The 27,446-nt window shown below is 43.4% G+C and overlaps 1 protein-coding gene across 3 annotated transcripts in view; it reads left to right on the forward strand.

Moving 5' to 3' along the window:
* Nucleotides 1-27,446, forward strand: part of LOC134338456 (transmembrane protein 132C-like) — a 1,064,025-nt gene that overhangs the window by 1,018,264 nt on the left and 18,315 nt on the right. For all 3 annotated transcript variants that reach the window (XM_063034272.1, XM_063034274.1, XM_063034273.1), the window contains one exon: nt 4,278-4,469. In XM_063034272.1, coding sequence (XP_062890342.1) covers nt 4,278-4,469 — 192 coding nt within the window. The remainder of the gene's footprint in view (nt 1-4,277; nt 4,470-27,446) is intronic.

Genomic DNA, 27,446 nt, shown 5'->3' on the forward strand with positions numbered 1-27,446 from the left:
GTGTGGTAGTACATTGAAAGAAAGGTATTTGAGTTGTTAACAATAAGCTGTAGGTTCTATTGCAAGAATGATGCTTTAAAAGTTGAAATTCGGGTCAATTTGCTAATTGGCTTGGGAAGATCTGCACCAATGGTTCCTGCAGAGGAGCTGGGTTTCACCGATGGTGCTTTCATTTAACTGCATGGTGAAGTTGCCAATGTTGTTGCTGCCTCTCAGCTCCGGAGACTCTGGTTCAATGTTGAACTTGGGTGCTGCGTATGTGGGGTCTGCACATTCCCTCCATGGTCCTGTGTTTTCCTTCGATGTTCACGTTTCCTCTCATATCCCAAGGATTTGCTGGTTGCCTAACTGGTGACTAAATGATCAGTTTGTGTAGGTTAATGGCAAAAAGACGAAAAAGTAGATAACAGGCTTGTGTGAGAGAGAATGTGCAGGAAAAATAAGGAAAGGGAGAATGAGACTGATGGGGTTGTTCTCCTGGGGGCCAGCATGTACCAGTGAACGAAGTGGTCTCCTTCCATGTTAAGATAAGGCAGGCATTTTAGGCTACAGTTTCAGTAACAATTTATGGGAAGGTATGGGTAATCTAATATCTAAGTCTTTGGTGGTGATGATTTCCAGTATCTGGTAACTGCCAATACACTTTCCTAACAATATGCAGCTTATCTGCCTGTTTTGGCTTGGAGGTGTGCTCTAGCACTTTGACCCCATTCCTCTTCCGTTTTTTTTTTGTCTTTCCTGTTTCCATCTATCTTCTTGCAGATTTTTTCCCTGACTGTAAATTCTGCTGCTGTCTCTCAGCAGCAAATGCAACGCATTCAGAATCAGAAAAGTTCAACTCAGATGTCGCTGTCCCTGGGAACTCATGTCACTTCTACAGGAGCCATAGAGATTCTTACACAGAAGTGTTGATGAATGTCTATTATTAGAAAAGATTGTATATAAAATGATGGGAAAGGACCAGGAGATGGAACAGGGACAATCATTAAGGATTCTCACAGTCCAGGACATGCCCCCTTCTCACTACTACTATCAGGCAGGAGGTACAGAAACCTAAAGATGCACACTCAACTCTTTTAAGAACAGATTCTTCCCCTCCGCCATCAGATTTCTGAATAGTCCATAAACATTATCTCACTATTTCGCTTTCTCCTATTTATTTATTGGATATTTTATTGTAACTTGCAGTACGTTTTATATCTTGTACTATTCTGCTGCCAGAAAAACAACAAATATCATAAGATACATATGTCATTGATAGTAAACCAGATTCTGATTCTATTGATATGCAGAAAATATTACAGATGATAGAATAACAATCCCTGTCCCAGAGTTGCCTACAGGAACCTCCTCTTTGGGTCCCCTAACTAAGCTGCCACCAGTCTATCATCCCTCATCACCTGAATCCACTTGTTGCTTGCCAGCTCTTGCCCGCCCCCTTTCGTTTGTCTCTTTATATGGACTATCCCCTCTCCAGCTCTCAGTCAAGATGAAGGGTCTCCACCAAAAGGTTGACTGGCCATCTCCTTCCACAGATGCTGTCTGATGCCTTGAGCTCCTCCAGGATCTCGATTGTTGCTCCATATTCCTTCCGGAATGTGTCTTCGATGGGTGCTATCTGCCTCTTTCGCCTGACAATCAGAGCCAATCCTCCCCATCATCCGGTGAAACACTAACCCTGTCCTCTCCCCACCATAAACTGCAGCCTGACCCTCAGGGCCCTGACTTCCATAACCCTTCCCCCGTCCAAGCAACACGTCATCCTGCCGATCACCACAACAGGAACGGCGACTTCCCTGGATTCCTCCACATCGCTCATGGTGATGGAATGAACAAAAACAGGTTCCCGGAGCATGCGCCATAAAAATTATCAGCTCTAATTCCTCAAGGCAAACCTGTTCAGATGCTAAGCAATTTCTAGACTTAACGGAGTTTTAACAGAAATGTGAATCTTGTTTGTTGTGCATTCCTTGTCCACTGCAGGAGTTCCTTATCCATTCCAGTGGGGTGTCAGTTTACCAACTGTTATCTTTACTAGTTAGTGCAGAGTGTCATGGCATCCAAATGTGCTTTGAAGGAATGGGAGATGGGGCATGTTTTAATCATGCACTGATCAAATGAAGGAGCATTATTCAATGAACCCTGCCCAAGGATTCAAGATTGTTTAATGCCCTTTCCAGTTATTTTTTTGGTATTGTGGTGCTGTCCTCCCTGACGTTGACATCCTAAGTGGTTATTAATCTGTCACGCAGATGCAGGCGTCATGGTAACCTGATGCTTTTACAGCTCAGGGTGTCGGAGGTGTGACAAAAAACCAAGTTATCAGAAGATTGATGCTGATGAGAGAGATAAGAGAGACTAAAGGGAGAAGCATTCAAAATGTTAATGAGAGAGGAGCAAGATTAACGAAAAGAGACACAGTTCCGAGTAATGACAGACTGGTTGCTTTGAACCTGAACTGTTTGAAGTTTGTTGGACAGGCGATACCTCAGCAGGGGGATAAAAGGAACAGGTTCGCTAAGGCAAGACAGACACCACGAGATAACGAGACCCTGGAAAAGCGGTGTGCCCCCACAAGTTGCTGGGAGTTTGGAGTTCTGGTCGTGGGACCGACCATAGACGCACAGGGTGAAAAGGTACGATCGGCGGGAACCTGGTGTGTGTGTCCGCCCTTGCCTGGGTGCTGGGTTCACTGCGGAAGAACGATCGTATCCGGAACGGAGGGGTCAGATTCGGTGACCTCCGAAGACAGTAAAAGGGCTCGCCCGAAAGCTAACTGCCAGGAACATCAAAGGTCTGTTTGAATCAGAATTTGCATATTCGCTTTCTCTCGCTCTCCAATGGCACAACAGCGATTACTGCGAACTGTACTCAGCTGAACTGAACTCTGCGTCACTTGAGACTGATCATTTTACTCCTAGACTGCGATAGAGCTTGATTGATTCCTATTATCCTAGTTCTGTGTACATGTGTGTTTTATCATTGCTAACCTGTTGCATTTATATCCTTATGATTAGAGTACTGTGTTACTTATTTCTTTAATAAAACTTTCTTAGTTCCAGTAATCCAGACTCCAACTAAGTGGTCCGTTTCTGCTGATTTGGCAACCCAGTTACAGGGTACGTAACAGAGGTCAGAGTTCAATTCTGACATAATCTGTAAGGAGTCTGTGCGTCACTCCTGTGGAATGTGGGGGTTTATCCGGGTGCTCCAGCTTCCACTCACAGTCCAAAGACGTACCGGTTAGTAGTCTAATTGGACTTTGCAAATTTTTCTGTGGGTGGGTTAGGGTTAAATCGAGGGGAGCGGGGTCATCTGGTGTTGCTGGGTGGTGCTGCGGCTCAAAGGGCTGAAAGGACTTTTACTCTGCTGTATCCCTAAATAAAAAATAATTAAAAAACAGCAACCTGGCTTGGAACACTTCTGGACTTGTTTCTGTGTCAAAGCTTAACACTGTTCTGATTTCTGCACCTAAAAAAGGGAAACTTTTTGAGCGCTAGTACTATTTGTCAATTCAGGATTATGTCCAATCAATTGGGAATAAGTAGGCATAGAAGAATAGCTGGTAAGTTAAACTGAGAAAGTCCATTATTAAAACAGAGAACTTACAAAACACATTCATCCTCTCTCAGCTGTGTATACAGAACAGTTGGTCATGAGTTCTTAAAGAGGTGAACACTTAGTATTTGGTACAATTTTAAACCATTTCTGATTATTCAACTCCTTGCATGAGTGCCCATGCCTTACGCAGAGGTAAGAGTCCAATTTTTCTGTGAATGGAGTACCTGGCTGTACAAGTTGGGATATTTTAGTGTTACGCATCACCTGTAGGCCTCGTAAGTTGAAAGAATTCTCTGGTGTCTGTTATGTTTGTTCTTAATGAAGACAAACTCAGCTCGGGTTTAATGGTAGAACGTTTTATTCACAGGATGGCTTCAGCCCGATACTGAGCACATGTGACCATCTCACCAATGTAATTTCCAGTCCTGGGGTGAATCGCCTACATTGTCCACTGGAACTGAAGTTCTTTATTCTGTAGACACATAATACAGCAACACAGTGTCAACCTTCAGCTTGTCTTTGACAGGCTGGTAAACATCACAAGTGTGTTTGTAAATACAATTGTTAAAAATTGTGTAAAAATAGCGAAATAAATGTTCTCAACAGAGTAACATCAGTCGTGAATTTGATCTTGTGTTTGAGCTTTGGCAGGTCTGGTTAGGTACAATAGACTGTGAGCGTGAATGTTTTAATTTTGAAATCTTTTTCTCTGGAAGGTGCTGTCGCCCCTTTCTGATTCTATCCTGGCTGAAAGAACAATCACGGTCATCGAGGAGAAGGTGACCGTCACGGATCTTGGAATTCAAGTTGTAGCGGGGCTTTCGCTTTCCTTCCAGCTGAGTGCTGGCAGCAATCGTGTCGTCACTGCAATCGCCACAGCAAAGGAACAGCTTCACACCCCAAAACAGGTATTCGTTCTGAACTCTCTAGCTGTTAAGACTATTTTGGTCAACGCTCCACTTCAGAAACCTGGCATGGTCCTGAATCATTTTCCATTATCTAGGGTTGCCAGTAGTAGATGCTCATCACCTCACAGAAGAAGTGGGGAAAATGAACTAATGTGTGTTATCCTCTCTGCCTTTTGAAATTGCTGAGGTCAGTGGTGAATGCCTGAGTCAGAAAAGCCTGAGTCACAGAGTCAGAAAAGTACAGCACAGAAACAGACCTTTGGCCCACTAGTCCATGTGGAAGCCATTTAAACTGCCTACTCCCATCGATCTACACTGAGACCACAGCTCTGCCTACCCCTACCTATCCAAACTTTGCTTAATTGTTGAAATCGAGCTCGCATGCACCACTTGTGCTGGCAGCTCGTTCCACACTCTCACGACTCTCTGAGTGAATTTTCCCTCATGTCCTCCTTAAACCTTTCAGCTTTCACCCTTAACCCATGACCTCTGCTTGTAGTCCAACCCAACCTCAGTGGAAAAACGCTGCTTGTGTATTTACCCTGTCTATACCCCTCATAATACAGCAAGGAGATGGCACAAAAGCAAATATGGAGGCACGTAAAGTACATCAAGAAAAGTGGATGCAAGGGAAAAGCAACTAAGATAATAATTCTTTCATGCTTTTAATCCTTTTAGTTTGAAAGATATTGCAATTTTTCCAAAATGCCATTGCCCTTCCGTATATCCTTTCAACCTGCAGCTATGTTATTTTGTGAAGGCCAAAAAATATTTAACACATTCTGAAATTAAACAACAATTTGAATAAAGATTTAAAGTAACTTTTTAGCTAACTTAGTCAAACATGAATATTTTTTCTCTTCTATAATTATTTTAGATGCAGGTTGAATCCTGCCTCAGTTGGACTATTTATGGTTATGTTATTTCATTCCTGATTAGTTAGGGGTTATATATTAACTTAGGCAATAGTGTAAGCTGGGTGAAATGGATTTTGCTGTCCACGACATATCTCTCCTGACTGAAGTCAGTGGAGTGGAAATGAAATTCATGGGAGCCATATAAGACGAGGCTATTCCTCTATTATCTAAAGTCAGAACCACCTCCAGAAGCTTAAATAGTGCACAGTTTCCAGTCAGTAAGCTATAAATCAGGCAAAATTATCAATTTCAATGGTTAGCCATGGGAAGAGAAATAAAATAGTTGACTTTGGCAGCACTGTTGAGTTCAGCTGCACGTATGTAATGTGGCTTAGATAAGACTATTGCAGGAAAAATAATTTTGCGAACAATTCTTCAAGAACAGCAACTAATAACTTAGAGTGCATTACTATGTAAAAATTGTACGGGAAAAGAATCAATTCTACTTAGCAAAAGTCTTTGATGCAGCAATAATTTAAATTTGCAATAATAGATTGTCTCCATTTCCTTATTCCATCTACTTCTTGTTCTGTTAGCGTAAAAAGAGAATGGAATGAAACACTTGGATGTGACATGGTTTAATGCAGTTCTCATATATTTTTAATCTTGCTAAAACATTTGTTAGTATTTCCAGGTGTATCCATTATTTTACCACATACATAAGCTTAACAGTCAGAGTAGTGTATTTCCAGGTTTTAGTCTTCTGGTCATGTTTACATTTTGGCCTTGATTATGCGCAAGACTAAAAAATCACACAGAATCAGATTTTCTGATGTTGACAGGTTCAATTGTAAACTAACTTGGAACACACTCCACTTAGTAAACAGATTGGAGTATTGACTGCTGCGATTACTCATACCCACAGCTATTGAGACTTTGAGACATTTCTTGTACACTGAGATCCCTGACCTTGACTTGGTTCCAAAATCAATCTGTTTTGCCTCTGTCACATAAACATAGCCAATAATGCAGCAGTCTGCCTTTAAGCATTTGGATGAGGCACTTACGAAGGATCCTTCTGTGAATACTAATAAAGATTTTAAATGTAAAAAAAAGGGATTTGTGCTAAATATTTTTCTTCATATTACTGAGAAGCAGAAAGTGACTTGCATCTTTGTTGTACCTTCCATAACAGAAGGTGTTCTGGGGTACAATGCTGTCGTCAGGGTACGACTGAAGAGTTGGTGCTGTTGTAACACAGGAGCTTATGGCAGTAAAATTGCTCACAGCCAGCTCAAGGTCCCACGAACAGCATTGTCTGAATGTGCTAATCATCGGTTTCTCTAATGTTGACTGATAAATACTCTCAGTGGGTATATATGCTGAGTGTAGTTTAATGGTCTTCTGCTGCTGTAGCCCATCCACTTCAAAGTTCAACATGCTTCAGAGTTGCTGTTCTGCACACCACTGTAGTAATGTGTGGTTACTTGAGTTACTATCGTCGTTCTGTCAGCTTGAACTAGTTTGGCCATTCTCCTCTGAACTCTCATTAACAAGGCACTGAACTGCCACTCACTGGAGGTTTTCTTTTTGCTTTTCGCACCATTCTCTGTATACTCGAGACTATCGTGCACTGAGAATCCCTGGAGATCAGATGTTCCTGAGCTACTCGAACCATCCCATCTGGCACCAATGATCATCCCATGATCAAAGTCACTTAGATCACTTTTCTTTCCCTTTTCACTTTTCACTTTTCTGTTGGGCGACTAAACCTCTTGACCATGTCTGCATGCTTTTATGCATTGTTCTGCTGCCACATGATTGGCTGATTAAATACTTGCTTTAACAAGCAGTGTACAGATGTGCATAGTAAAGAAGCCACTGAGTATAATTATTGGCCACTCAGGCTTATAAATCAATCCATCACATTACTGAATGTGTGGCCATTATCAACTTGAGAAACCTAAGAGTTGACATATTTCTCACAGAATGGAAAGGCATGGTCTCAGCTATTAATGTTCCATCTTGCCAGCAGGGGAAAGTGTTGGACTTGGCCTATACATTGGAAGATACACAAAAGACTCTCAATCCCACAAGCATTTCATGGGCAGTTCCACAGCACAACTGACAAAGGCCTTAGAAGGTACAAGGACATGGGCTGGGGAACAGTTTAAGGCATAGTGTGCTTTAGGAACTGTGAGAATAAGGCAAAATTAACAGAGGACCTTTTGAAACATCATCTTGGTCAACTTAGCCATGGAGATTTGCTTGTAGAGTGAAATAATCTTCAAACATGGAAAGGATAAATAGCAACATTTATGCGACATGCCTCTAATATTGAAATGAAGGAGCAAACCAAAGAGAATAGCAGGTCATTCCATCCTGAATGAATGAAGGTTTGCAGCCAAAGGATACGAACATTGCCAGCCCACCAAAACAATGTTTAACAAACTCACATTTTTGTGAGTTGAGAGATAAACAATTTAAGTGCCTCAAGCCTTCTTTCACATATGAAATGTTTCAGGATATCACTGATCTCTTCCCTGAACCTCTTGGCTTCTTTGACCTTCTCCACTTTAGAGATGAAATGTTTATGAAAAACCTTAGCCATCTCCCATAGCTCCACACGTTGACCTTAAGGGGACCTAGTCTCTCCTATTCTCTTTTGCACGCAATATACTTACAAAATTTCTTAGAATTCTCATTGACCTTATCTGCCAAGAGTGTTTCATGTTCCCTTTTTGCCCTCCTTATTGCCTTCTTAAGTGTACCTCTAAACCCTTATACTCCTTGAGCTCTGCTGCCTGTGCTTGCAATATGCTTCCTATCCTGAAGAAAGGTCTCAGCCCAAAACGTCGAGTATCTATTCCTCTCTATAGGTGCTGCCTGACCTGCTGAGTTCCTCCAGCATTTTGTATGTGTTTCTTTGCTTCCTTTTTCCTGATCTTAGCCTCGATGTCCCTCGTCACCCAGGGGTTCTCTAATCCTGCCAGCCTTGTCTTTCATTCTAACTGAAACATGGTGGCCCTGATCTCTCCTTATCTCACTTTTAAAAGCCTCTTCCTTAACTTTCCAGGTGACCCTTGAACTCTGAGCAGCCTCTCCCACTCAGCCTTTGTAACTTCCTGATTCACACCATCAAATCTGGCTTTGCCCCAGTTTAGGACTTTGAAATCTGGATGGGTGCTATCTTTTCCCACAACTAACAGAATTATGTTCACTGGTCTTAAAACTGATACTCCTTTGATACCCATTTGATACTTAAACCACTTGCCAAGCATCACTTCCCACAAGGAGGTCAGGCGTTGCCCTCTCCCGGAAGAGACATCTACAAATTGCTTGATAAAATGACCCTGAACTGTTAACAATCCTGACCCATGTAATCACTTAGCACTGTGTCGTTACTAGTCAGTAGGGAAGTTAAAAATCACCTACTACCTCCAATATATTACTCCTACAACCATCTGCGATCTCCCTACGTTTTCGGTGCTCTAATTCCTGTTGACTGTTGGGGTGGGGACTATAGTAAAATAAAACCACAGTCATCACCTCCTTCTTATTCCTAAATTCTACCCACAGAGTCTCACTGGCCACTCCCTGCAGGAATATCTTCCCCAGGTACTGTTACGATGTTCTCCGCAGAGTTTTTTGTCTTTTACGATCTACTTGGTCTTACATGTAATAGTTACTATTCTCTAGATTTGCTGAGTATGCCCACAGGGAAAAGAAACCGAGGGTCGTATGTGGTGACATAAATGTACTTTGATAAGAAAATTTACTTAGAACTTTGTACTTTTAAATACCGCAGTTCTCTCTGGCCTCCAGCTCTCTTAGACTTGTAGCAACTGTGCCCCAGAACATTAAGCTGATGAGTTTGCTAAAGCCAAGTTTCTGTAATGGGCTCAAGTTTCAGTCAGAGGTCTGCGTGTCCAGCTCCCTGGGTTCAAAAGTTCAAAGTGCAAAGTAAATTTATAACCAAAGTACACCTACTGTATGTACATATATTACCTTGATTCATTTTCTTGCAGGCATTCACAGTAAAACAAAGAAATACAATAAAATCAATGAAAGACTACAAAGACTGATAAACAAGCAATGTGCAAAAGAAAGACAAAGTGAGCAAATAAATAAATAATACCGAGAAAATGAGTTGTAGAGTCCTTGAAAGTGTGAGGCCTCCATTGGTCAATATTGACCATGAATGTTGTGTCTTGGCTGCGCAATATTGAGAGAAAGCTGTTGCCTATGTAGTAGGCTCTCTTTCTTTATCTATCTGATCACCCCAAAGGAACGGCAGAGACCAATACAGTTTGGCACCAGCAGCGTCGCAGGAGTTGCCAGTCAGCATTGAACTCAACGTAGGTCTTCCCTAGGGACTCGAGCTCCAGATTTTTCCCTGGGGGCTTGCTCCCAAAGCCTTCCCCATGAGTGGGTATAGCCGCAAGGCAGCCGAGGCTTGAGATCAGCGTTTTTCCTCCTCCTCAATGAGCTAACGACCATGACTGACAAGCCCCATCTGCCCAAATAGACTGGATTTAAGTTGCCAGGAACCCGCCTTTGCCCCTTTTCCTGTCAGTAGAAATGGATCCGCTGGCTTAGTAACTAAGCCACACGTGAAGGCCGGGAGCTGGACTTGGTTGTCAAGGGCTCTTTGAGGCGCACACTATTTGGGGCATTTCATAGGTAGCGGGAGCTTGTCCCCATTACCACCCCCGACTATAACAACCTTAAGGAACCAATCCTTGAAAATGAGGCCATAGATTGTGAAATCAATGTGGGGAATCTATAGAGAAAGATCAGAGAGCCCAACTCCTGTTATTACTGATGGGTTAAGCTATTCAACTCCCCACAGTCAGTGAGGGTCAACCCCCACAGGGTCCATGTCTCTGATCCATTATGCATTTAGTGTCAGCCCCCAGGGTCATGGTGTTTCAGTCATGCACTGAGACGTACTTTCCTAATATTCTGATAGAGCTGCTTCTTAAAATCACTATCAGCATTCGGGGGTCTATAACTTACCCCCAATGTTACTCCTTTATCTATATCACTTTCAATTCTCACCCAGATATCTTCACTAAGTCTCGATAAGCAGCCTCATGTTTAATTTCTCTCTTATGTATATGGGTACTCCTCCACCTTGACGATCTTGCCTATCTTTCCTAATTAAAGAATATCCTTTCATACTATATTCATCACCATCCTTTGAGGTCAGCCAGGTTTCTGTTAATTGCTATTATATCATACTTACACGCCCTCGCATTTAATTTCAGCTCATTTATTTTATTCTTAATACTTCTTGCATTTATACAGGCCATCTTTAGTTTATCACTGATGTTCTTCATCCTATTCCAGCACATTTTAATATTTTTGAAACCTTTAATCAGTTTATGTCCTAATATGTTATTCTCCGCTAAAGTGTTTAAACAGTTGAGCCTGGCATGTTCTCTTCCCCTTCCCCATTTCCTAGTTTCAACTAACTGAAGCATACGCCTGCCCTGTACATTCGTGCCCCTCCGGTTCAAATGCAGCCTGTCCTGGCGGTGCAGGTTCCACATGCCCCAAAAGGTGCCCAATGTCCCATAAACCTATGCCCCTCTGACATCCACCATGATCTGAGCCGCGTGTTAAGTCTTTGAATCTCCTCCGTCTTACCTGGACCGGCGCGTGGCACAGGCAGAACTTCCGAGAAGACCACCTTGTCAGTTCTGTCCCTCAGCTTCCCACCTAACTCTTTAAATTTGTCTTGCAGGACTGACAGCCTGCCCTTACCTATACCATTTGTTCTGATGTGGACAATGACTACTGGATCCATCCCAGCTCTGGGCAAGGGTTTATCTACTCGACCAGGGAGGTCTCCTACTTGTGCTCCTGTAGGCAGCAGATCGTACGAGACTCCTTGTCAGTACAGTCCTGATTCTTAACCCCCCTGATAACAGAGTACTCTACTATCACTCTTTCCGTTTAATGGGGTTTAGGTTTAGGATTAAGGGGGTCCTGTGGGACTCCTCTGACCTACCTACTACCTCAGAGGTTTCAAAGTTGTCGTCAGAATCGCTAGATGTTCAAAATGGTTGGACACTTTCAACTCCGGAGTCGATGCCCCAGACAGTGTGCACCTCTTACTCTACACTTCCTTCCCACGGTCACCCACCTGTCCTTTCCTTTCTCGTCTGGAGTCTCAGCCTGTGGCTCTCTTGGGGTAGGCACCACCTGCCAATTCTCTACAGCACCGCAGGTCAGCTGCCTCCTCTTCAAGTGCAGCCACCTTGTTGCCAAGCTGACATCTCTTACATATCAACTCTCCAGGGGAGCGATTCTCCGTGAATCCGAACACGAGGCAGGGCAGTCATTGCAGAGGCTGCATGATTATACTTCATGGTGAATACGTGGAAATACCCCAATGTGAATAGGAATAGTTCAAGCCTGGTCAAAAATGAGGCCATCAAACCAGCAGCAGTATGTCCAACCAGAGGTCGGAAGCACGTTGTGGATGAGTAAAAGCTAAGGAGAGTGTGAAGGTTTCAATTTATTCCCATTTGCTTAAGAAATGACATACGTCATCCCGTAGAGAGAGTGAGGAGCTCTTATACTCTCGTTCACTCACTTTACAGCCACTAAAGTACTTTAAAGTGGATACAGCCCCAGCAATAAGGTTGTATTTGTAATTTTAATGGAGCGTGTAATGACAGATTGGTATCCTGGGTTGTTACTGATGGCAGTTTACTAGTGCTTAGCTATTCAGTACATCGTATCCCTGACCTTTCCAGTTAAGCTGCGAGAAGCGGAAAGTGCAAAGGGAAAGCATACGTCCCTTGCAACCAGGGCAATTAAAACAACAAAACCTATCCCCAGTGAATGCATGTTTATTGTCTTCATCTCCTCCTGCAGCGATATCCCCCCACTGACCAGCAAAGAGATGACACAGACTCAGGAGATGCGAAGGGTAGGAAGAAGGATGATGGAACAAAACTCTGGAATTGGCCCACCGCCCAGACTCAGTCCCCAGCTGTCTGCACTGCTTGTGGGTACAGCAGGCTGGCTGTTCAACTCCCTCAGCCCCTGAGAGTTGATCAGTGAGACAAAGAGGTGATCAGGCTTATATCCTGATGGCATTTAGACTGACCCATTTATAAATGGTTCTAATGGAATTAAAGAATTAAAATTTATTTATTTCAATTGATGATTGGCATCAATTGAAGTAAAATTAAATGGCTGGCACAGTAGTGTAGTGGTTAGCACACTGGTTTACAGCACGAGCGACCCGGGTTCAATTCCCGCCACTCTCTGTAAAGAGTTCTCCCCGTGACTGCACGTTCCAAAGATGTACGGTTTAGTAAGTTAGTAGGTCACATGGGTGTAACTGGGCACCATGGGCTCATTAGGCTGGAAGGGCCTTTTACTGTGTTGTATCTCTAAATAAATAAATGTTTAGAAGGATATGGACCAAGTGCAGGCAAATAGAACTGGTGCAGTTAGACAACCTGGTCGGCATAGATGAGTTGGGCTGAAGGGCCTGATTTCTGATCTGTATAGCTCTACAGCTATAAGATACCTTAACGTGCTAGAAATTAATTTAAGACATTCAGATAAAGCAAATCAAGCAAGCTACTTAAGTTAGTACTTAAGATCCTGACCCGGATCTGGGCCGTACCCTCCAACTATCCGGACCTGCCTCTCGGTTTTTTTTTTGCACTACCTTACTTTCCCTTTTCTATTTTCTATTTATGATTTATAACTTAAAATTTTAATATTTACTATTGATTTTCACTCCAGGGAGCGGGAAGTGCAGAATCAGATATCGCTGTGATGATTGTACGCTCTAGTATCAATTGTTTGGCGACAATAAAGTACAAACGTTTGTATGAAGTATAAAGAAATTGGTAAATTGGCTTATAGTGTCACATGTATCAAGGTACAGTGACAACACTTGTCCTGTATGCTATCATGCAGATTATTTCAATACAACGGTACATTGAGGTAAACCAATATCAGAGTACAGAATCGAGGGCTACAGTTATAGCGAAAGTGCAGTGCAGGCAGACAATAAGCTGCAAGGCTGTAAAGAGGTACATTGTGAGGTCTTGGGCCTATTTCTTCAAACTAGGAGACCGTTCAATCGTCATATCGTGGTGGGATAGAAGCTGTTCTTGAGCCTGGTGGTGGGTGCGTGATTTCGGGTTTTGCCCAATGGGAGGAAGGAGAATGGCCGATGCAGGTGGGGGTCTTTGATTTTATTGACTATTACTGGTGTTCCTGACGTAAAACTGAGGGGGGTGGGGTTTGTAGTATGGCGGCGGTCCCTCAGCTTGGTACATGAATGCACAGAGTTGAGACCTGTGTGGGAGCCAACACCCCAGCACTTTGCCCTGCATCTCAGTTCAAGGAAAAGTATGATGCATTCTCATGGTTTAAACATGGGGGGGTGGGCGGTGTTGAGGGAAGGTGATGGTGGGCGTTAGGGGAAGCATTCCGATGAACAAGAGAAGATTTGCCAAAGGAAGAGGAGCAAATGGGACCTCGCCTTTCCTCCCTCTTCAGCTCCACAGTCCGGCAGAGTTGATCATTCTGCATTGGTTGATAATAATTGTAAGCGTTTGCCAGGGCGTGTGGAGTAGGCGGAGCAGATTTATTGGTAGATCAGTTAGAATTTACAGCAGGAGCTCATTAAAAACTGCAGTGGCAAGTGAAGGTTTCAATATCAGAGGGATAAAGCAGGCACACACACAGCAGTCAGCACGCACTTTAAGACTGCTGTGTTGTCAGGAGTTTGCACCTGTGCAGACTAACCATTTATCACTCGACTTAAACGTATCCAGTGGTGGAAAAGATCAGGTGGAGTGTTTAAGGATACAGAAACCAATTCTGTGTTTTCTTCTTGGTTGAAAGTGCCTGTCAGGTGCAAGTAGCTGCTTTTATTGCCATCTTAGATCATTGTTAAAAGTTTGATGATGGTAGCGTTTGATTCAAGGCCCAGCTTGCTCCCCCATGAACAAATATCATTATCCGAGCAAATAAAAAGTACTGGAGCTCTTTGCCAGCAGATGTGTCCCTTCCTCATTTGAAAGGAAGAAAGCAAAAAATAGCAAAAAAAAACATTAATTTTCAACGAAGCCCAGGAATGATGCATCCAGACTCTGAAGTTTGAATTTCAGTTTTTCAAGTCTGTGCACCAATGAGAGTGAATGAGCTTTCAGTTCGGCCTCACCTCCAGGGCCTTGGCCTGTTGTACCTTCACTCCAACAACCCATCGGACAATGATTAGCTTAACTGCTCCACCACTGGCCCCTATAACAATGAAGTGCATTATTCCGTCAATAATCAACACACTCAAGGGTGTGCTGGCGGGTGCCCGCAAGTGTTGCCTGGCATTCTGGCGCCAATATAGCATGCCCGCAAGCCTTGGCAGAACAACACAGAACGCAACAAGTAACGAAGCAGTAACTACAAAACAAGCCCTGTTCCTCTCACCCACCCAGATACCGTACATACACAGTCCTCCGACCCCAGGGCAGGCTGTCTTCATCCTCCAACCTCCAATGGACTCGAACTTGCGTTCTCGACCCGCGCCATGGACCCCAGGAATCGCCAATCGCTCTACACTAGGCCTCAAACCGCATTCTCACCGCTTTGCAAACCATGAGTTCATTGGACCTGCTAATAGTCACTTCCTGTGTCAAGCACATTTCCATATGTGCAAACGTATTCAATACCTGCAAATTCAACATGGCTCCCAACAAATTTAAATTATTGCATATGCCGCTGAAAAAAATTCTCTTTAAGCCACTCCCTCCTCTTTTCCAAAATACTTCTTGAAGCCTTCCTCCTGCTCTGTCCCAAAACCTCCTCATAGATCTGGGTGTGAAACCCTTTTTTTTGATATGGAACTACCTCGGAATATTTTGCCATTGTAAACGTGTGGTATTAATACAATCTGTTGGTGGGCATCATATGTCTGGAGGTTTAAGGGGAATTTATTGTCTGTTCTTGGGGAGCTTTGTTGAATTCAGAATCAGAATCAGGTTTAATATCACCAGCATAGGTCATGATATCAGTTGTTATGAGGCAGCGGTACGTTGAATTACAGAATAATAAAAATGTAAATTATAGTTAGAAATATATATATATAAGCAGTAAAATTAAATAAGTAGGGCAAAAAGAGAAATAAAAATAGTAAGATAGTGTTCATGGGTTCAATGTTCATTCAGAAATCCAATGGCAGAGGGGAAGAAACTATTCCTGATTTGTTGAGTGTGTGCCTCCTTCGTGATGGTAACAATGAGAAAGTTCAAGGTCAAAGTAAAATTTATTATCAGAGTAAATACATGTCACCACGTACAACCCTGAGATTCTTTCTCTGCGGGCATACCTAGCAAATCTATAGAACAGTAACTGTAAACAGGATCTGTAAACTTTAAACATCAGGATCTGTAAACTTGCTGTGCAAATGCAGATAATGAATAACTAGCAATAAATAATGAGCGTGAAGTAACAAGATAAGAGAGTGCTTAAATGAATGTAGTTATCCACATTTGTTCAAGAGCCTGATGGCTGAGGAGTAGTAACTGTTCTTGAAGCTGGTGGTGAGAGTCCTGAGGCACCTTGTACCCGATGGCAGCAGTGAGAAAGCAGCATGGCCTGGGTGATGAGGATCTTTGATGATGGATGCTGCTTTTTCTAGTAGAGAAGCTCAACAGTTGGGAGGGTTTTACCTGTGAAGTACTGGGACGAATCCACTACCTTTTGTAGAATTTTCCACTCAAAGGCATTGGTGCTCCCATACTAGGCCGTAATGCAGCCAGTCAGGAGACATCTCCTCCTCACTAACAGTCAACACCCGTGCACCTCAGGAATGTGTACTTAGCCCAGTGCTCAACTCTCTCTATACACATGAGTATGTGGCTGGGCATAGCTCAAGTGTCATCTATAAATTTGCTGATGATCTGACCATTGTTGGCAGAATTTCAGATGGAGATGAGGGGTGTACAGGAGCGAGATATACCAACTGGTTGAGTGCTGTCACAGCAATAACCTTGCACTCAACATCAGTAAGACCAAAGAGCCGATTGTGGACTTCAGGAAGAGTAGGATGAGGAAACATGAACCAATTCTCTTAGAGGGATCAGAAGTGAAGAGAGAGAGAAATTTCAAGATCTCTGAGGATCTAACCTGGTCCCAACATATCAATGCAGCTATGAAGAGGGAAAGACAGCAGCTATATTTCTTTAGGAGTTTGAGGAGATTTAGTTTGCCACCTAAAACACTCAAAAACGTCTACAGATGTACTGTAGAGAGCATTCTGACAGGCTACATCACTGTCTGGTATGGGTTGGGGGCTAATGCACAGGATTGAAAGAAGCGACAGAAAGTAGTAAAATTAGTCAGCTCCATCTTGGGTACTAGCCTCTGTAGTATCCAAGACATCTTCAAGGAGCGGCGCCATCATTAAGAATCCCCATCACCCAGGGCATGCCCTTTTCTCACTGTTACTATAAGCAGGAGGTACAGAAGCCTGAAGGCACACACTCAGCGATTCAGGAACAGCTTCTTCCCCTCTGCCATCCGATTCTTAAATGGACATTGAACCCATGAACACTAGCTCACTTTTATTATTTCTGTTTTTGCACTATTTTTAACTTAACTATTTAATACACACACACACTTACTGTAATTGATTTATTTATTTTCTCTATATTATCATGAATTGCATTGAACTGCTGCTGCTAAGTTAACAAATTTCACAACACGGGCCGGAGATAATAAACCTGATTTTGATTCTGATTCTGCTGAACCACTGTTCTGAACCTTTGCATTTGAAAACAACGTGCCATTATATTCTGTTATTTCCGTTGATATTAACACCTTACATTCCATATGGGTAGCCTTCAACCTGATGGCACCAATATCAATTTCTCCTTCCAGTTAAAAAAACATTCCCCCCCCCACCCCCGTCTATTCTCCACTCTGGCTTCCTACCTCTTCTCACATGCCTATCCCCTCCCCCTCGATCCCTTCCTCCTTCCCTTTCTCCTCTGGTCCACTCTCCTCTCCCATCAGATTCCTTCCTCTCCAGCCCTTTTCCTTTCCTACCCACCTGGCTTCACCCATCACCTCCTAGCTATCCCCCTTCCTCCTCCCCCCACCTCTTTATTCCGGCATCTTTCCCCTTCTTTTCCAGTCCTAATGAAGGGTCTCAGCCCGATACGTTGGTTGTTTATTCATTTCTGTAGATGGTGCCTGATGATCTGACTTCCTCCAGCGTTTTGTGCGTGTTGCTCTGGATTTCCAGCATTTGTAGATTTTGTCATGTTTATAATGTGCCATTTGAATGTTTCCATTCTCCTTCATCACATCAGTTGCTGCCACGTTGGTAGCATTTCAGTATTCTCCCCTGGGTACAGGTGAACTTAATGGTAGTGGGTGGCCATCTTAGGGTGATAACCCATCGCTGTAATACTGAGCAGTACATCCCATACAGTGTGAAATGTCCCATCAGTGGGCCTAATTCAATCCAAATATCAACGTGACCCCTCAGGTTCACGAATCGGTGAGACTGGAGTTCAAGGCGTAGTGTTCGGGATCCTGTCATCAGCGACTCCGGAGTTCGAGGCCTGGTAGTCGGTGATTGGTGGGTCCTGAGGCCGATGTCAAGAACAGAGGCTCGTAGGTCAAATCGGGCATCCAGAGGTCGAGGCCTGTTGACCAGAGCCCCGGTCTGCAAATCTGTGCGAGTCCACTAAGGTAGTCAAAGACCCCTGTCTGCACATCTGCATCTGAATTGGAGTCCACTGGAGGCTGAAGGCTGAAGAACATGCATTGCCTTGGGGTTAGAAGACAGTGGGAGGGACGAACAGGGCTTGCTTTCGCTGGTCCCGTTTTGATCGGTGTTCTGCCCGGCTGGGAGTGCTAAGCTGGCACTGGAAAGTGTTGGGACACTTGCAGGCAACATCCAGCGCCCTCCTGAGTATGTGTGGTCCTTAACACAAAGGATGCATTTCACAGTTTGTTTCAATGTACATGCGATAAGTAACTTGAATCTTGAATATGTTTCGATCATTGGGTATGGTGGATAATGGGGCACCTACCTTTTTAAGAAACATCTTGATAAGCTATTCCCGGAAATCCATGCTCACCTCATCCTCCCGCCTCCTTAACAGTGATACAGTTCCTCTTGTCCTTGTCTACCACCCCGCGAGCCTCCACATCCAACACTTCATTCTCTGCAGCTTCCACCATCTCCAAAGGGATCCTACCAGCAAACACATCTTTACTTTCCCCCCTCCGCCACAGAAAGATCGCTTCCTCTGTGAATCACTTGTCTAACCGTTCAAAGGTTTCAAAGGTACTTTGAATGTCAGAGATATACATCCTGAAATACTTTTTCTTCGCAACCACGAAAACAGGGGAGATTCCCCCAAAGAATGAATGACTGTCAAACATTAGAACCCCAAAGCCCCCCCAGCTCCCCCTCCCACGCGTAAGCGGCAGCAAAGCGACAATCCCCTCTCCCCCACCACCAAAAAAAAGCATCAGCACCCACCACCGAGAGCTCAAGCGGGCAGCAAAGCATCAGCAAAGACACAGACTTGCAGTACCCCAAAGACTACTCGTTCACCCAGTATTTGACTAACCACAGGCTCTCTCTCTCTCCCTAATAAGGGAGAAAGAGATGTCCTTATTTCACAGCGAGAGGGGAGACATAACAAACAACTCGCTGATTTGTGATGTTAAAAGTCTGTTGTGTTGCTTTTTCTGTTCTCTGTGCCCAAAGAACACGGGTCCCTGGGCACACAGCCAGCAGCCAGCTCGCTGCTTTCAATCTTCCGTCTCCCTCCCCACTTATCCCTGAGCAGCCGAAGTGCTACACCTGCCCGTTCATCTCCATTCAAGGCCCCAAACAGTCCTTCCAGGTGAGGCAACACTTCACCTGTGAAGCTGCTGGGGTCGTCTTTTGTATCCCGTGCTCCCGATGTGGCCTCTGATTCCCATTCCTATTCCAACATGTGGATCCACAGCCTCCTCTTGTGCCACGATGAGGCCACCCTCAGGGTGAAGGAGCAGAACCTTATATTCCATCTGGGTCACCTCCAACCTGATGGCATTAATATAGATGTCTCCTTCCATTTCCTCCCCCTCCCCTCTTCTTCTATTTCCACTCTGGCCTCCTATCTCTTCTCTCCTGCCTACCTCCTCCCCCCAGTGCCTCTCCTCCTTCCCTTTCTTCCATGGTCCACTCTCCTCTCCTATCAGATTCCTTCACCTCCAGCCCTTTACCTTTCCCACCTACCTGGCTTCACCTATCACCTTCTAGCTTCCTTCCCCCCCCCCCCAGCTTTTTTATTCTGGTACCTTCCCACTTCCTCTCCAGCCCTGAAGAAGGGTCCAGCCCAAAACATCGACAGTTTATTCATTTCCATAGATGCTGTCTGACCCGCTGAGTCTTTCCAGCATTTTGTGTGTGTTAGTTTGGGTTTCCAGCATCTGCAGAATGTCTTGTGTTTTTTGATAGGCTATTGGTCCCACAAATTAATACATTTTGAACCAAATTTGAGACACAACTTGGACTGCCCAGCACAGGGAGCAGAATCATGCACTCAGTGGCCCTTTAATAGGTACAGGGAGTAGCTAATAAAGAGGTCTCTGAGTGTATTTCTGTATTATCCTAGTCTTCTGCTGTTTTAGCCCATCAACTTAAACCAGTAACACCATTCCCCTTTGACCTTTCTCATTAACGAGGCATTTTCATTCACAGAACTCCTGCGCACTGAATGTTGCTTTTTGTTTTTCACACCATTTTCTGTAAACTGTAGAGACTGATGTGCATGAAAATCCCAGGAGATCTGCAGTTTCTGAGATACTCAAACGACCCCATCTGGCACCAACAATCATTTAATAGTCAAAGTCACTTAGATCGCATTCCTTCCTTATTCTGATGTTTGATCCGAACACAACTGATCCTGTGGACCATGTCTGCATGTTTTTATGCATCGGGTTGTTGACACACGATTGGCATTAATGAACAAGAGTACGTGATAAAGTGGTCGATGAAGGCAAGTAGCAGCCAGCAAGTATGGGACTGAGGCCAAGTTTGCAAATGGCAGAATTATTTCTCGCACTTGCTCCAGGTTGGAATTACATAATAATGATTACAAGGCAATCATGATCCAGGTTTAATGTTCTCAGGCAGCTGGTGTGAAGACCATGTTAAAGGCCCTTGTTACTGTATTACAAACATGTCTGCAGCTTTGTGAACAGAGCCGTATGCAGTGATGCAACTGCTAATTTATTAATATTCTTGTGTCTGTAATTGTTTCCGCCACTACGAATTTTTGATGTTTAGTTTAAAGCTAACATTGAAACTATTTTCTGTGCTGGCAGATCACAGGTAAAATGTTGCCTAATACTTTCTTATTAATATCCTCTTCCTTAATTTCCATAAGGGAAGAAATGACAACAAGGAATCTGCATCATTAGAAATGATAGCAGATCTCAATCCAAGGCTCTGATGGGCTATGTTTTGTAGACAGTACAAGGATCCACTTATACCCAACTTGTCCAAGAGAACAAGCAACCCCTGTGTTATGGATTTCCTCTTTTTCTACATTAACTACACAAGCTTCAGCTGAAGGATGTCTCTGGCGGTCGTCACACTAATGACACCGAGCAGGTTAAAAATTCAACCACACTGACAAGGTTTGGCAGCAAGCTGAGTTTTGATACATTCTACGGAGAAGGAGGCAAAGAGTGGGGTGTGCGCATGTGACTGAAACAGCAGATGGAACATAATGAACCCATAAAGCTATTTTGAACAGTATGATTGTGAGCTGACAAGGAAAACTGCTACAAAGATCTGACAAGGAAAACTGCTACTAAAGACTTCTAAAGATCTGTGCAAGGGGATGGGTAAAATTAATGATCTTATAGTTAGGAATCCTCTTGGAATGTTTGATCACAGTACGAATGAATTTCTCATACAAATAGAGGGTGTAACAGTTCAGTCTAAAACCAGTGTATTATGCCTAAACAAGGGACACTATAGTGGGATGAAGGAGGAGCTGGCTAGCATAGACTGGGAAACAGCTATATTGTGGGACAGTTGACATGCAGTGGAAGACTTCTAAAGATATTTTTCACGGTACTCAATGAAAATATATTCAACAGAAGTTAACGTAAGGACAGAAAGGGTGGGGACCCAACCTTGGGTAACTAAAGAAATGAAAAAGGGCATCCAAATAAAACTCATGCATAAAAAAACCCACCAAGAATAGTGTGAAACCAAAAAATTGGGAAAGTGTTCTTTTCAAATCTTCTTATTGTATATATATATATAGGAAAAATAACATGAGTACATCGAAGTAACAACACTTACAATGCCTCAAAAAAAACCATCATCTTAAAGATTGAAAACAAAATTTTGTGATAACAAAAAAAACCTACTAAGCAGGAAAGTGAAAAAAAAGAGAACCCATTAGGTGTACAACCCCGGAGCCATGCGTCATACAAAAAGCTTCTAAAAATAAACATCAAACCGCCAGCAAGAAAAGAAAATATACTGAAAGAGTTTACAATTAGATCGTGGAAAAATTATATCAATTAACTCAAATGATAATAACGAGCAAATGAGCCCCATCTTTTCTCAAAATCAAATAAAGGTTCAAAGGTTCGACTTCTAATTTTCTCCAAACGAAGACATAGCATCACTTGACAGAACCATTGTGACAAAGTGGGAGCTGATGTATCCTTCCACTTCAACAAAATGGCCCTCCTAGCTATCAATGTAACAAATGCAATAACATGTTGGTCAGACACAGAGGTACCATGAATATTTTGAGGAACTATTCCAAAAAGCACAGTTAATTTATTAGGTTGTAAATTAATTTTAAGTGCTTTAGAAATTGTTGAGAAAACCAACTTCCAGAACTGTTCCAATATAGAACAAGACCAAAACATAAAGGTATTAATTCTTTTTTGGATTTATTTAAAGAAGATAGATTGATGTCCTTTGAACAATTAACTGATAAATATTCTCTTTCATATTCACACTTTTTGCAATACCTTCAAGTTAGACATTTTTTACAGAAGTATTTAAGTAATTTCTCTTACATATTGGAGGCTGACCTGTTAGATACTATTATGAGTGTGAATCCTTTGATTAAGGGTTCTATTGGAAGAATTTATAATTTATTATTACAATGGGATAAGCATCCTTTGTCTAAGATTAAACAGGATTGGGAAAAGGAATTTAATTTGACTTTTATAACGGAGGATTGGATGCGGATATTGAAGTTGATTAACTCTTCTTCAATTTGTGCTAGCCATTCATTGATTCAATTTAAAATTGTACATGGTTATCATTTGACAAAGGAGAGGCTTTCTAAAATTTTTCCTAATGTTGATAGTCATTGTGATAGATGTAAAACTGAGATAGCTACACTGACACATATGTTTTGGAAAATGTTAAAAAGGATCAAAGTACCGCAAAACAAGCAATAAGGAAAGAGAAGATAGATTATGTAAGTAAACCAACACAAAAGATACAAACAGATAGTAAAATTTTCTATAATTATATAAAGCAGAAAGAGGTGGCTAAAGTCAAAGTAGGTCCCCTCAGAAGATGAGAAGGGGGAATTAATATTGGGTAATGCGGAAATGACTGAGTCCTTGAAAGACTGTTTTTTGATTGTCTGCACCATGGAAGACATGTCTAACGTGCCATATTAAGATGTTATGGATTCAATAGGATGTGCGGGCCGCGAAACAATCACTGTCACTGAAGTGATAGTGAAGAGCAAGCGAGTGTGTCTAACGGTAGAGAAGACTCCTGGTCTTGATGGGATGCATCAGGAAATGGTAGAGTTATAATAGATGCGTTGATAATAATTGACCAAAATGATTTGGACTCTAAGCAAGTCCCAACAGATTGGAAGATAGTGAATATCAGACCACTGTTTAAAAAAGGATGTAGGCAAGAGGCAGGTAACTATAGGCCAGTTAACTTAATGTCTGTAGTCAAGAAAATGCTTGAAGCTATCATTAAGGAAGAAATAACAAGGCATCTGGATAGAAGTGATTCCATCAGGCAGACACAGCATGGATTCATGATCGGCAGGACCTGTTTGACAAACCTACTGGAGCTCTTTGAGTGTATAGTGAATGCAGCAGATAGAGGGAAGCAGTGGATGTTGTATACTTAGATTTGCAGAAGACATTCAATAGGGAGCCACATAAAAGACTTATCCATTAGGATGCATGGGGCTGGGCTAAATGTATTAGTGTGGAAGATTGTTTTAACCAACAGAAGGCAGAGAGTTGGGGTAAAAGGATATTTTTCTAGTTGGCAAACAGTGGAGTACCACAGGAGTCCACTGAGCTCACACATTTTTACCATATATTAATGATTTGGAAGAAAAGACTCGGTGTAGCATATCTAAGTCTGCTGATGGCAGTAAATTGAGTGGAAAAGCAAATTATGCAGAAGATGCCAAATGTCAGCAGAGAGATCTAGATATGTTAAGTGAATATGCAAGAGCCTGGCAGATGGAATACAACATTGGTAAATGTGAGATAATCCACTTTGGAAGGAAATTTAGAAGATCAGATTATTAGTTAAACGGTGAAAGGTTACAACATGCTGTTGTGCAGAGCGACTTACGAGTGCTTATGCACAAATCACAAAAGTTGGTTTGCAGGTGCAACAGGTTATCAAGCAGACAAATTGCTGCTGAACAGATTGAATTTAAGAACATTGTACAACTGTGCATGGTACCACTGAGGCCACGCTTGGACTACTGTGTGCAGTTCCAGTCTCCTTACTTGAAAAAAGACATATCAGCTTTGGAAAGAGTGCAGAGGAGTTTCACCAGAGATTAACGTCTGATTCCCAAGATTAGCGTACTATGAAAGCCAGAACTAAGAGTAACGAGAGGGGATCTTATAGGCACATATAAAATTTTGAAAGGGATAGGTAAGATAGAGGCAGGAAAGTTGCTTCCTGGTATCTGAGACCAGAACTAAGAGACATAGTTTCAAGATCGGGGGAACAGATTTCAAAGTCAAAGTCGAGTAAATTTACTATCAACTTGCATGTGTCACTGTACACAACCCTGAGATTCAGTTTCTTGTGGGTTTTCACAGTAAAAGCAAAGAAACACAATAGAATCAATGAAAAACTGCTCACAACAAAGGTTAACAAACAACCAAAGTGTAAAAGACAACAAATTGTGCAGATCCAATAAAGAAAGAAGAACAAAATAATAATAATTGAATAAATAATACATATTAAGTACATAAGTTTCAGAGTACTTGAAAGTGTCCATAAGTTGTGGAATCAGTTCAATGTTGGGGGTGAGTGAACCACTGGTTCATGTGCCTGACAGGGTAATAACTGTTCCTGAACAGGGAAGGTCAGATCACAACCTGGTGCATCTAAAACTCTGCTACATGCCTCTGGTGAAGAGTAAACCTGCAACGTCGAAGACAGTGAGGAAATGATCGGAGGAGGCTCATGAGGTGCTCCAGGGTTGTTTTGAGGTGACAGACTGGCAGGCACTCTGTGAGCCACATGGAGACGATACTGATGGGCTCACAGAGTGCATCACTGATTACATCAACTTCTGTGTGGACTGCAATGTTCCGACAAGAACTGTCCTTTGTTATTCAAATAACAAGCCATGGGTGACAAAGGACATTAAGGACACCCTGAGCGCTAAAAGGAGGGTGTTTAGAGATGGAAATAGGGAGGAGCTGAGGGCAATACAGAGTGACCTGAAAGCCGGGATCAGGGAGGCTAAAGACAGGTACAGGAGGAAGCTTGAGTGGAAACTCCAGCAGAACAACATAAGAGAGGTCTGGAGGGGGATGAGGACCATCACTGGGTTCTAGCAAACTAGCAACAGAGGAGCGGAAGGCAGTGTGGACAGGGCCAATGAACTTTCAGTGTGGACAGGGCCAATTAACTTAACCTGTTCTTTAACAGATTTGACAGTGTGGCCCCTGCCCATCCCACACATGAGCCGTCCGTTGTCAGCCCCCAACCAACACATATTCCACTCTCCCCTCCTACCCCTCCTCACAGTCCCCCACCCTGCTCTCATGACTATACCCCTTCCCCACACGAAACCACCACGGTGGGCTTCACAGCTGAACAGGTGAGAAGACAGCTGAAACGTCTCAACCCAAGCAAGGCTGCAGGACCGGATGGTGTCAGTACCAGTGTGCTCAAAGCCTGTGCCCCTCAGCTATGTGGAGTACTTCGCCATGTATTCAACCTGAGCCTGAGGCTCTGGAGGGTTCCTGTGCTGTGGAAGACGTCCTGCCTCGTCCCTGTGCCGAAGACGCCGCGCCCCAGCGGCCTCAATGACTACAGACCGGTGGCATTGATCTCCCACATCATGAAGACCCTGGAGACACTTGTTCTGGAGCTGCTCCGGCCTATGGTCAGGCCACACTTAGATCCCCTCCAGTTTGCCTACCAGCTCCGACTAGGAGTTGAGGATGCCATTGTCTTCATGCTGAACTGTGTCTACGCCCACTTGGACAAGCCAGCGAGCACTGTGAGGGTCATGTTTTTTGACTTCTCCAGTGCGTTCAACATCATCCGCCCTGCTCTGCTGGGGGAGAAGCTGACAGCGATGCAGGTGGATGCTTCCCTGGTATCATGAATTCTTGATTACCTGACTGGCAGACCACAGTACATGTGCTTGCAACACTGTGTGTCTGACAGAGTGATCAGCAGCACTGGGGCTCCACAGGGGACTGTCTTGTCTCCCTTCCTCTTCACCATTTACACCTCGGACTTCAACTACTGCACAGAGTCTTGTCATCTTCAGAAGTTTTCAGATGACTCTGCCATAGTTAGATGTATCAGCAAGGGAGATGAGGCTGAGTACAGGGCTACGGTAGGAAACTTTGTCACATGGTGTGAGCAGAATTATCTGCATCTTAATGTGAAAAAGACTAAGGAGCTGGTGGTAGACCTGAGGAGAGCTAAGGTACCGGTGACCCCTGTTTCCATCCAGGGGGTCAGTGTGGACATGGTGGAGGATTACAAATACCTGAGGATACGAATTGACAATAAACTGGACTGGTCAAAGAACACTGAGGCTGTCTACAAGAAGGGTCAGAGCCGTCTCTATTTCCTGAGGAGAATGAGGTCCTTTAACATCTGCCGGACGATGCTGAGTCTGTGGTGGCTAGTGCTATCATGTTTGCTGTTGTGTGCTGGGGCAGCAGGCTGAGGGTGGCAGACACCAACAGAATCAACAAACTCATTCGTAAGGCCAGTGATGTTGCGGAGATGGAACTGGACTCTCTCATGGTGGTGTCTGAAAAGAGGATACTGTCCAAGTTGCATGCCATCTTGGTCAATGTCTCCCATCCACTACATAATGTACTGGTTGGGCACAGGAGTACATTCAGCCAGAGACTCATTCCACCGAGATGCAACACAGAGCGTCATAGGAAGTCATTCCTGCCTGTGGCCATCAAACTTTACAACTCCTCCCTTGGAGGGTCAGACACCCTGAGCCAATAGGCTGGTCCAGGATTTATTTCATAATTTACTGGCATAATTTACATATTACTATTTAACTATTTACGGTTCTATTACCATTTATTATTTATGGTGCAACTGTAACAAAAACCAATTTCCCCCGAGATTGATAAAATATGACTATGACTATGACTGAACCTGGGGTGTGGGAACTGAGGTTCCCGTACATTTTTCCTGATAGTAACAGTGGTAACAGAGCATGACTAGGATGGCGGATGCTGCTAGCCTGCAATAGCGCTCCTTGTAGATGTGCCCAGTAGCTTTACTGTGATGGACTGGGGGGAATCCAACTCTTTTTGTAGGTTCAAGGGCATTGGTGTTTCCGTCCCAAGCCATGATGCAATCAGACAGTATATTCTCCACTGTGCATCGATAGAAGTTTGTCAAAGTTTTAGATGATAGACCGAATCTTGACAAGAAAGTAGAGGCACTGCCTTGCCTTCCTTGTACTGGCACTTACGTGCCACACCCAGGACAGATCCTCTGAAATGATAAGGCGGGGAAATTCAAGTTGCTGAGCCTCTCCACCTCTGAAATCCCTGATGAGAACTGGCTGATGGACTTCTATCAGAG

The sequence above is a fragment of the Mobula hypostoma genome, chromosome 27 (genome assembly GCF_963921235.1).
Source record: "Mobula hypostoma chromosome 27, sMobHyp1.1, whole genome shotgun sequence".
NCBI lineage: Eukaryota > Metazoa > Chordata > Chondrichthyes > Myliobatiformes > Myliobatidae > Mobula > Mobula hypostoma.